Below are 12452 nucleotides of genomic sequence, written 5' to 3'. Positions count from 1 at the left end.
ATGTACACAGACAACAAGTGTGCGGTTAAAATTGGCAAAAAACACACACATTTCTTTCCACAGGGCCGTGGGGTGAGACAGGGATGCAGTTTAAGCCCCACCCTCTTCAACATATACAGTGGGGAGAAGAAGTATTTGATACACTGCCGATTTTGCAGGTTTTCCTACTTACAAAGCATGTAGAGGTCTGTAATTTTGATCATAGGTACACTTCAACTGTGAGAGACGGTCGGTCGGTCTGGTGTTCTCTCTCTCTATGTATGCATGCATGCATGCCTGCCTGCCTGCCTGAATGCCTGCCTGAATGCCTGCCTGCCTCTCTCAGCTGTGTAGTGCTAGGGCAAAAATACATTTCAGTTATTTCAAATATTTTCCATGGAATATACTGTATGTTCTAATTCACACACTGTCTAATCCAACCTTGTCGTAATCCAGCAGGTAATCTAAACATCCCAGTGTTTGCAAACAAAATACATTTTGAGGACTTTAATCAGAAACTCCGTGCAAAATGACAGAATTGTTTATTAGTTATTAAACAGATGAAATAGTTCAATAACATATCATATAGAAGGTATGTGAGATCATTTATCAGAAAGGCCAACATACATTATTACACACAAAGAGCTCAACAAACCTAGATAGCAGCCTTGAAATCCTAGATTCACCGCTAATTGACCACGAGCAAGCCCAAAAAGAGATTGTATTTGAAAAGAACAATAACTTCATACCTTGATTACATTGAGGGGGAAATATCAGCCTGTTGCCGATCCCTGCTTTAAATAATGGTAGAATGGCCCTCAGGGGACAAATACAGCTGTTTGAATGAATTGATGCACAATTTATGAACATGTTAGTCATATGAAGACATAACCATTAATATACACTGAGTGTACAAAACATTAGGAACACTTTCCTAATATTGAGTTGCACCCCCGTTTGCACTCAGAACAGCGTCAAGTCGTCAGGGCATGGACTCTACAAGGTGTCGAAAGCGTTCCACAGGGATGCTGGCCCATGTTGACTCCAATGCTTCCCACAGTTGTGTCAAGTTGGCTGGATGTCCTTTGGGTGATGGACCATTCTTGATACACACGGGAAACTGTTAAGCGTGAAAAACTCAGCAGCGTTGCAGTTCTTGACACATACCGGTGCGCCTGGCACCTACTACCATACCCCGTTCAAAGGCACTTCAATCTTTTGTCTTGCCCATTCACCCTCTGAATGACACAATCCATGTCTCAATTGTCTTAGAAATTCCTCTTTAACCTGTCTCCTCCCCTTCATCTACACTGATTGAAGTGGATTTAACAAGTGACATCAATAAGGGATCATAGCTTTCACCTGGTCAGTCTATGTCATGGAAAGAGCAGGTGTTCATAATGTTGTCCACTCAGTGTAACTGCATCATTGAGATTAACACTAGGAAAGCAGAATGCTATCATGATGGGCAGAAACAGGGACAAATCTACAAAGCAAATTTAACAAAAACAATGACTTGCATCTTTTCTGATTCATGTTAAATATCTATTTATATCTCTTGTATCTATACCAGGAATTCCTTCTCTCTTTTTCTGTCCATCTTAAAGACATAGAGTGAATGAGGACGGAGGAGGAGGGAGGGAGGAGTGACTTGTCTCTCATTACACACTCAGAACTTTCCCCAACGCAATCGATATGTAAATGACTGAATTTGTTGCATCATGAACATCAAGTGTGAGGAGTTAACCCTAGTGCTGCCAGGAACTCCCTCCCCCTCCCCTCATCACCAGAACACATGACCAACTCTGTTCGCATCACAGAGGAAATAGGTGAGACGTTTCTCAGGGTATAAATGACGAGGGGTTTAGGCCAGAGTACACATGCTCTCCTGTCTGCTCCTCAAGAGGACCACCAGAGGACAACCAGAACCAGTACACTCTAGTACCAGGAGACACCAGAACCAGAAGTAGAGTGCAGCACCAGTACACTCTAGTACCAGGAGACACCAGAACCAGAAGTAGAGTGCAGCACCAGTACAGTGTAGTACCAGTAGACTCCAGGATGTCTCCCTGCTCTCTCCTCCTATCCCTGCTGCTGGCTGCAGCGCTGCAGTGTGAGCGTGCCCAGTGCAGACGTGTGATGTGCTCCGACCGCTGCTGCTCCTTCATAGAGGGCTTCCCCGTCAGACTGAAGGAACTCCGCACCGCCTTCTCCACCATCAGAGACTACTACGTAAGTACTACATATATACTATACTATACTACTACCCTCTCATATATATATATATATATATATATATATACACACTATACTACTACCCTCTCATATATATATATATATATATACTACTACGTAAGTACTACATATATACTATACTACTACCCTCTCATATATATATATATACACACTATACTACTACCCTCTCATATATATATATATACTAAACTGTACTACTACCCTCTCATATATATATATATATATATATATATATATATATATATATATATATATATATATATATATATATATATATACTATACTACTACATAAGTACTACATATATACTATACTACTACCCTCATATATATATATACTATACTACTACATAAGTACTACATATATACTATACTGTACTACTACCCTCTCTCTATATATATATATACTATACTACTACATAAGTACTACATATATACTATACTGTACTACTACCCTCTCATATATATATATACACTATACTACTACGTAAGTACAACATATATACTATACTACTACCCTCTCATATATATACTATACTACTACGTAAGTACTACATATATACTATACTGTACTACTACCCTCTCATATATATATATATATATACACTATACTACTACATAAGTACTACATATATACTATACTACTACCCTCTCATATATATACTATACTACTACGTAAGTACTACATATATACTATACTGTACTACTACCCTCTCATATATATATATACTATACTACTACGTAAGTACTACATATATACTATACTGTACTACTACCCTCTCTCTCTCTCTCACATACATATATACACACACACACATATATATATATATACACATATACATACACTATACAACTACGTAAGTACTCTCTCTCTGTACACTATACTACTACATAAGTACTACATATATACTATACTACTACCCTCTCATATATATATATATAATATACTACTACATAAGTACTACATATATACTATACTGTACTACTACCCTCTCTCTCTATATATATACTATACTACTATATATATACACATATACATACACTATACAACTACGTAAGTACTCTCTCTCTGTACACTATACTACTACATAAGTACAACATATATACTATACTACTACCCCCTCTCTCTATATATATATATATACTACTACGTAAATCACTTTGTGATGGATATTGGGGGGGGGGGGCAGGGTCACTTGGTTCCGGTGTCAACTCTCTCTAGGGGGGTTGACATATATATATTTTTTTTAAATAGCTATGAAATGGTTGTATCTGGTGAGAATTTAAGGGAAAATAAATCCAAAAAATGTCTGATAATCTGATCAATATACCCCAGTCACAACTGAAACCAGTATTTGTCTATATTACATTATACTGTGTTCTTACTCTTAACAGCACAGAAAGGCATCACCACACCCCTTCTTTAACTACATTTAAATGTCAAAACCCATTATTCTATTTGTGTACCCTTCACCACGCTTGGCTAGTACATGGTCTTGAATAACTCATGCAGTTTTCAAAGCAATCAATCAATCAATTTTATTTTATATAGCCCTTCTTACATCAGCTAATATCTCGAAGTGCTGTACAGAAACCCAGCCTAAAACCCCAAACAGCTAGTAATGCAGGTGTAGAAGCACGGTGGCTAGGAAAAACTCCCTAGAAAGGCAAAACCTAGGAAGAAACCTAGAGAGGAACCAGGCTATGAGGGGTGGCCAGTCCTCTTCTGGCTGTGCCGGGTGGAGATTATAACAGAACCATGCCAAGATGTTCAAAAATGTTCATAAGTGACAAGCATGGTCAAATAATAATCAGGAATAAATCTCAGTTGGCTTTTCATAGCCGATCATTAAGAGTTGAAAACAGCAGGTCTGGGACAGGTAGGGGTTCCATAACCGCAGGCAGAACAGTTGAAACTGGAATAGCAGCAAGGCCAGGCGGACTGGGGACAGCAAGGAGTCACCACGGCCGGTAGTCCCGGCGTATGGTCCTAGGGCTCAGGTCTCTCAGTTGGCTTTTCATAGCCGATCATTAAGAGTTGAAAACAGCAGGTCTGGGACAGGTAGGGGTTTCGTAGCCGCAGGCAGAACAGTTGAAACTGGAATAGCAGCAAGGCCAGGCGGACTGGGGACAGCAAGGTGTCATCATGCCCGGTAGTCCTGACGTATGGTCCTAGGGCTCAGGTTCTCAGAGAGAAAGAGAGAACGAGAGAATTAGAGAGAGCATACTTAAATTCACACAGGACACTGGATAAGACAGGAGAAGTACTCCAGGTATAACCAACTAACCCCAGCCCCCCGACACATAAACTACTGCAGCATAAATACTGGAGGCTGAGACAGGAGCGGTCCGGAGACACTGTGGCCCCATCCGAAGAAACCCCCGGACAGGGCCAAACAGGAAGGATATAACCCCACCCACTCCGCCAAAGCACAGCCCCCGCACCACTAGAGGGATATCCCCAACCACCAACTTACAATCCTGAGACAAGGCCGAGTATAGCCCACAGAGGTCTCCACCACAGCACAAACCAAGGGGGGGGCGCCAACCCAGACAGGAAGATCACGTCAGTAACTCAACCCACTCAAGTGACGCACCCCTCCCAGGGACGGCATGAAAGAGCACCAGCAAGCCAGTGACTCAGCCCCTGCAACAGGGTTAGAGGCAGAGAACCCCAGTGGAGAGGGGAACCGGCCTGGCAGAGACAGCAAGGGCTGTTCGTTGCTCCAGCCTTTCCGTTCACCTTCACACTCCTGGGCCAGACTACACTCAATCATATGACCTACTGAAGAGATAAGTCTTCAGTAAAGACTTAAAGGTTGAGACCGAGTCTGCGTCTCTCACATGGGTAGGCAGACTGTTCCATAAAAATGGAGATCTATAGGAGAAAGCCCTGCCTCCCGCTGTTTGCTTAGAAATTCTAGGGACAATTAGGAGGCCTGCGTCTTGTGACCGTAGCGTACGTATTGGTATGTACGGCAGGACCAACTCGGAAAGATAGGTAGGAGCAAGCCCATGTAACGCTTTATAGGTTAACAGTAAAACCTTGAAATCAGCCCTTGCCTTAACAGGAAGCCAGTGTAGGGAAGCTAGCACTGGAGTAATATGATCAAATTTCTTGGTTCTAGTCAGGATTCTAGCAGCCGTATTTAGCACTAACTGAAGTTTATTTAGTGCTTTATCCGGGTAGCCGGAAAATAGAGCATTGCAGTAGTCTAACCTAGAAGTAACAAATGCATGGATTAATTTTTCTGCATCATTTTTGGACAGAAAATTTCTGATTTTTGCAATGTTACGTAGATGGAAAAAAGCTGTCCTTGAAACAGTCTTGATATGTTCGTCAAAAGAGAGATCAGGGTCAAGAGTAACGCCTAGGTCCTTCACAGTTTTATTTGAGACGACTTTACAACCATCAAGATTAATTGTCAGATTTAACAGAAGATCTCTTTGTTTCTTGGGACCTAGAACAAGCATCTCTGTTTTGTCCGAGTTTAAAAGTAAAAAGTTTTCAGCCATCCACTTCCTTATGTCTGAAACACAGGCTTCTAGCGAGGGCAATTTTGGGGCTTCACCATGCTTCATTGAAATGTACAGCTGTGTGTCATCCGCATAGCAGTGAAAGTTAACATTATGTTTTCGAATAACATCCCCAAGAGGTAAAATATATAGTGAAAACAATAGTGGTCCTAAAACGGAACCTTGAGGAACACCGAAATGTACAGTTGATTTGTCGGAGGACAGACCATTCACAGAGACAAACTGATATCTTTCCGACAGGTAGGATCTAAACCAGGCCAGAACTTGTCCGTGTAGACCAATTTGGGTTTCCAGTCTCTCCAAAAGAATGTGGTGATCGATGGTGTCAAAGGCAGCACTAAGGTCTAGTAGCACGAGGACAGATGCAGAGCCTCGGTCTGACGCCATTAAAAGGTCATTTACCACCTTCACAAGTGCAGTCTCAGTGCTATGATGGGGTCTAAAACCAGACTGAAGCATTTCGTATACATTGTTTGTCTTCAGAAAGGCAGTGAGTTGCTGCGCAACAGCTTTTTCTAAAATTTTTGAGAGGAATGGAAGATTCGATATAGGCCGATAGTTTTTTATATTTTCCGGGTCAAGGTTTGGCTTTTTCAAGAGAGGCTTTATCACTGCCACTTTTAGTGAGTTTGGTACACATCCGGTGGATAGAGAGCTGTTTATTATGTTCAACATAGGAGGGCCAAGCACAGGAAGCAGCTCCTTCAGCAGTTTAGTAGGAATAGGATCCAGTATGCAGCTTGAAGGTTTAGAGGCCATGATTATTTTCATCATTGTGTCAAGAGATATAGTACTAAAACACTTAAGTGTCTCTCCCGATCCCAGGCCCTCGCAGAGCTGTGCAGATCCAGGACAGCTAAGCCCTGGAGGAATACGCAGATTCAAAGAGGAGTCCGTAATTTGCTTTCTAATGGTCATGATCTTTTCCTCAAAGAAGTTCATGAATTTATCACTGCTGAAGTGAAAGCCATCCTCTCTTGGGGAATGCTGCTTTTTAGTTAGCTTTGCAACAGTATCAAAAAGAAATTTTGGATTGTTCTTATTTTCCTCGATTAAGTTGGAAAAGTAGGATGATCGAGCAGCAGTGAGGGCTCTTCGGTACTGCACGGTACTGTCTTTCCAAGCTAGTCGGAAGACTTCCAGTTTGGTGTGGCGCCATTTCCGTTCCAATTTCCTGGAAGCTTGCTTCAAAGCTCGGGTATTTTCTGTATACCAGGGAGCTAGTTTCTTATGACAAATGTTTTTCGTTTTTAGGGGTGCAACTGCATCTAGGGTATTGCGCAAGGTTAAATTGAGTTCCTCAGTTAAGTGGTTAACTGATTTTTGTCCTCTGACGTCCTTGGGTAGGCAGAAGGAGTCTGGAAGGGCATCAATGAATTTTTGTGTTGTCTGAGAATTTATAGCACGACTTTTGATGCTCCTTGGTTGGGGTCTGAGCAGATTATTTGTTGCGATTGCAAACGTAATAAAATGGTGGTCCGATAGTCCAGGATTTTGTGGAAAAACATTAAGATCTACAACATTTATTCCATGGGACAAAACTAGGTCCAGAGTATGACTGTGGCAGTGAGTAGGTCCAGAGACATGTTGGACAAAACCCACTGAGTCGATAATGGCTCCGAAAGACTTTTGTGCTTACTACTGATCCCGTCACAATGTACCGATGCTTGTTTCAAAGTAACATTATCACGTGATCAATTATGTCCGAAGCGTCGTTTGATCACGTGGTTGCAAAATCCCATTGATTTCGCCATTGGTTCCAGTGCTTACTTTGATTCCAAGTTGCTTTCAAATACCGAGCTCTACTTGACACCGTACTTACAATGTAGTTCGGATTTGTTCATGGAATGTCACCTGGACGGTAGCTCAACAGGTAGAGATCTCGGGGACCAGAACACTCACAGACGACAGGGAATTGGGTCAAATCCCAACAACGCCTATAAAAAAAAAACGTGACATCACACTTTCTGCACATTGTTGTTCAAACAATTGGTTTAGTGAAGTATAAGCTTCCATCCTAAATAATGCCATAGCTTCTGTTTTTGACATGAAAAAAAGTAATTGATAGTAGGCAACTAACCAGAGAGATTTAATGAATATTGTGGAAGAAATGTAGATATGTTAGCCTTCAGTAAGCATCTCACTGTACCATTTACACCCACTATATCATGTGCACGTGATGAACAACCTTTGATTTCATATAAAACAAACATCAGTAAACTGCGAGTCTAAACTGTGCTGTTTGTTGTCTGCAGGAGGCTAACGATGATCTGGAGACAGTCCTGCTGGACGAAGGGATTCTACACCACTTCAAGGTGAGTTCACCCTCTCCTTCACACTGTTCTCTCTATTCCAACAGTAGGATAGAGTTCTCCCCTTATGGAACGGTTTGAGATAAAGAAACAGATCAGGACGAGGATGCATGTCCAATCCATTCCTGAATTAGAAGTGAGATGAAGATTAAGAAAATACCCTGATGGCTATCCTGGTTATACTGATGGCTATCCTAGTTATACTGATGGTTATACTGATGGCTATCCTGGTTATACTGATGGCTATCCTGGTTATACTGATGGCTATCCTGGTTATACTGATGGCTATCCTGGTTATACTGATGGCTATCCTAGTTATACTGATGGCTATCCTGGTTATACTGATGGCTATCCTAGTTATACTGATGGCTATCCTGGTTATACTGATGGCTATCCTGGTTATACTGATGGTTATACTGATGGCTATCCTGGTTATACTGATGGCTATCCTAGTTATACTGATGGCTATCCTGGTTATACTGATGGCTATCCTGGTTATACTGATGGCTATCCTAGTTATACTGATGGCTATCCTAGTTATACTGATGGTTATACTGATGGCTATCCTGGTTATACTGATGGCTATCCTAGTTATACTGATGGCTATCCTGGTTATACTGATGGCTATCCTGGTTATACTGATGGCTATCCTGGTTATACTGATGGCTATCCTAGTTATACTGATGGTTATACTGATGGCTATCCTGGTTATACTGATGGCTATCCTAGTTATACTGATGGCTATCCTGGTTATACTGATGGCTATCCTGGTTATACTGATGGCTATCCTAGTTATACTGATGGCTATCCTGGTTATACTGATGGCTATCCTGGTTATACTGATGGCTATCCTGGTTATACTGATGGCTATCCTGGTTATACTGATGGCTATCCTGGTTATACTGATGGCTATCCTGGTTATACTGATGGCTATCCTAGTTATACTGATGGCTATCCTGGTTATACTGATGGCTATCCTGGTTATACTGATGGCTATCCTAGTTATACTGATGGCTATCCTGGTTATACTGATGGCTATCCTGGTTATACTGATGGCTATCCTGGTTATACTGATGGCTATCCTGGTTATACTGATGGCTATCCTGGTTATACTGATGGCTATCCTGGTTATACTGATGGCTATCCTGGTTATACTGATGGCTATCCTGGTTATACTGATGGCTATCCTGGTTATACTGATGGCTATCCTGGTTATACTGATGGCTATCCTGGTTATACTGTAGTAGATATATAGCTAGAGGTAATCTCCTCACCTTCAGTTAGGGTTAGTTATAATCTCCTCACCTTCAGTTAGGGTTAGTTATAAGGTCCTCACCTTCAGTTAGGGTTAGTTATAAGGTCCTCACCTTCAGTTAGGGTTAGTTATAATCTCCTCACCTTCAGTTAGGGTTAGTTATAATCTCCTCACCTTCAGTTAGGGTTAGTTATAAGGTCCTCACCTTCAGTTAGGGTTAGTTATAAGGTCCTCACCTTCAGTTAGGGTTAGTTATAATCTCCTCACCTTCAGTTAGGGTTAGTTATAATCTCCTCACCTTCAGTTAGGGTTAGTTATAATCTCCTCACCTTCAGTTAGGGTTAGTTATAATCTCCTCACCTTCAGTTAGGGTTAGTTATAAGGTCCTATCTTCAGTTAGGGTTAGTTATAATCTCCTCACCTTCAGTTAGGGTTAGTTATAATCTCCTCACCTTCAGTTAGGGTTAGTTATAACTGTTCCTCTCTCTATAAGTGTGATGTCAATGATCTTGTTTCCTCATCAGAGTCCGTTGGGGTGTCACGCTATGGACAGCATCCTGAAGTTCTACCTCGACACGGTGTTTCCCACCGCCATGAACAACAGAACACAGAACAACAACGACTTTAAATCTCCCATCGACTCCATGGGAAACATCTTCCACATGCTGAAGAAAGAGATCGTCCAATGTGTAAGTAGCCTGGTCCTCTATTGCCTGGTGCTAGGGCGTTGAATACTTATCTAATCAAGATATATTAGTATTTTATTTTTCATGCATTTTTTACAAATGTTAAAATGTATCTTCCACTTACAGAGTACTTTGTGTAGATCGTTGACAAAAAATGACAATGAAATCCATTTTAACCCCACATTGTAACACAACAAAATGTGGATACTTTCAGAAGGCATATATAGTCTGGTCCTATATAGTCTGTTCCTATATAGTCTGGTCCTATATAGTCTGGTCCTATATGGTCCTATATAGTCTGGTCCTATATAGTCTGGTCCTATATAGTCTGGTCCTATATAGTCTGGTCCTATATAGTCTGGTCCTATATAGTCTGGTCCTATATAGTCTAGTCATATATAGTCTGGTCCTATATAGTCCTATATAGTCTGGTCCTATATTGCCTGGTCCTATATAGTCTGGTCCTATATAGTCTGGTCCTATATAGTCCTATATAGTCTGGTCCTATATTGCCTGGTCCTATATAGTCTGGTCCTATATAGTCTAGTCATATATAGTCTGGTCCTATATAGTCCTATATAGTCTGGTCCTATATAGTCTGGTCCTATATAGTCTGGTCATATATAGTCTGGTCCTATATAGTCTGGTCCTATATAGTCTGGTCCTATATTGCCTGGTGCTAGGGCGTTGAATACTTATCTAATCAAGATATATTAGTATTTTATTTTTCATGCATTTATTACAAATGTTAAAATGTATCTTCCACTTACAGAGTATTTTGTGTAGATCGTTGACAAAAAATGACAATGAAATCCATTTTAACCCCACATTGTAACACAACAAAATGTGGATACTTTCAGAAGGCATATATAGTCTGGTCCTATATAGTCTGGTCCTATATAGTCTGGTCCTATATAGTCTGGTCCTATATAGTCCTATATAGTCTGGTCCTATATAGTCTGGTCCTATATAGTCTGGTCCTATATAGTCTGGTCCTATATAGTTTGGTCCCATATAGTCTGGTCCTATATAGTCTGGTCCTATATAGTCTGGTCCTATATAGTCTGGTCCTATATAGTTTGGTCCCATATAGTCTGGTCCTATATAGTCTGGTCTTATATAGTCTGGTCCTATATAGTCTGGTCCTATATAGTCTGGTCCTATATAGTCTGGTCCTATATAGTCTGGTCCTATATAGTCTGGTCCTATATAGTCTGGTCCTATATCCTGTGAAAGCGTTATGAGTTTATGATGTGAAAGTGTCTTGATGTGGTTTGGTTAAGGTCACAGGGATATTGTTGAGATGATATTTCCATGGTTGTGTTTCATGTCATTAAAGCTTCGTCAGGTTGTACGACATAGCAATATATCTAGGCCTCGTCAGAAACCTCAGATTTAGGGACCGGCCGGCGGTCTAACCCCAAACACACAACACTGACACGATTACTTCCTAACTTACACAGCATCCAACAAACCTACTGTTCCCACGCTAGAGAGAGAGATAATGTGTAGGTGTTCCCAGCACTCTGCAACCAATACTGCTGCATTGTGGGACAGTCTACTACTCTGTCACTCCTAACAATCCCAATCTCTCTCTATAGAGGAACTACTTCTCCTGTAAGAAACCATTTGACATCAACGAGTTCACCTCCTCATATAAGAAGGTAAGTCTCCTTCAGCCTCAGCCTCTCAGTGAGTGAGTGAGTGAATGTGTGTGTGTGTGTGTGTGTGTGTGTGTGTGTGTGTGCGTCTGTATGTGTAGTTCTTCTAACCTGAGTGTGTTTCCTGTAACCTGAGTGTGTTTCGTCTAACCTGAGTGTGTTTCCTGTGTGTCTAGATGCAGGATAAGGGCCTGTATAAGGCAATGGGAGAGCTGGACCTGCTCTTCAACTACATCGAGGAGTACCTGGTCTCTCAGAGACGCAATCACTGACCCCTGACCCTGAGCCTGGACCAATCAGAATTAGCCAAAGTTCTGTGGGTAACCCTAACCTCAAATAACCTCAAAGTCCAAACATCTAAACTGCAGTCCAGGAATCTGGGACTGCGTCTTTGTGGAAGACCATGAGACTAAAGTGTATTGGTCCTGAGGACCTTCTCTTTAAAGTCCTGAACCACATTTAGCCTCAGGTTAATCAAAACTTTATTACTGAGTCATATTGACTGAAACATTCTGCTGTAAAGTTGAATTCGTAGAATTTTTAGGATTGACTCTCTGGACGTCCTTCCTCAGATAGTACAGTCATGATGTGATGTTAATCTAACCACCATGTGGAGGAAGGAATCATATGTTACAGTCATGATGTGATGTTAATCTAACCACCATGTGGAGGAAGGAATCATATGTTACAGTCATGATGTGATGTTAATCTAACCACCATGTGGAGGAAGGAATCATATGTTACAGTCATGATGTGATGTTAATCTA

The 12452-nt window shown here is 41.2% G+C and overlaps 1 protein-coding gene across 1 annotated transcript; it reads left to right on the top strand.

Annotated features, from left to right (window-relative positions):
* Positions 1–1281: 1281 nt before the first annotated feature.
* Positions 1282–11957, top strand: LOC311133162 (interleukin-10-like; the record flags this gene model as incomplete). The annotated part of the gene is made up of 5 exons (XM_084166602.1): positions 1282–2211; positions 8027–8086; positions 9863–10027; positions 11626–11688; positions 11862–11957. Exons 1-5 carry the CDS (start codon positions 2041–2043, stop codon positions 11955–11957), a joined length of 555 nt encoding a protein of 184 aa, XP_084022728.1. The 5' UTR covers positions 1282–2040.
* Positions 11958–12452: the final 495 nt, after the last annotated feature.

Source organism: Coregonus lavaretus (genome assembly GCF_964263955.1).
Source record: "Coregonus lavaretus genome assembly, chromosome: 8".
Classification (NCBI taxonomy): Eukaryota; Metazoa; Chordata; class Actinopteri; order Salmoniformes; family Salmonidae; genus Coregonus; species Coregonus lavaretus.
This window is presented reverse-complemented; position numbering and strand designations above follow the sequence as displayed.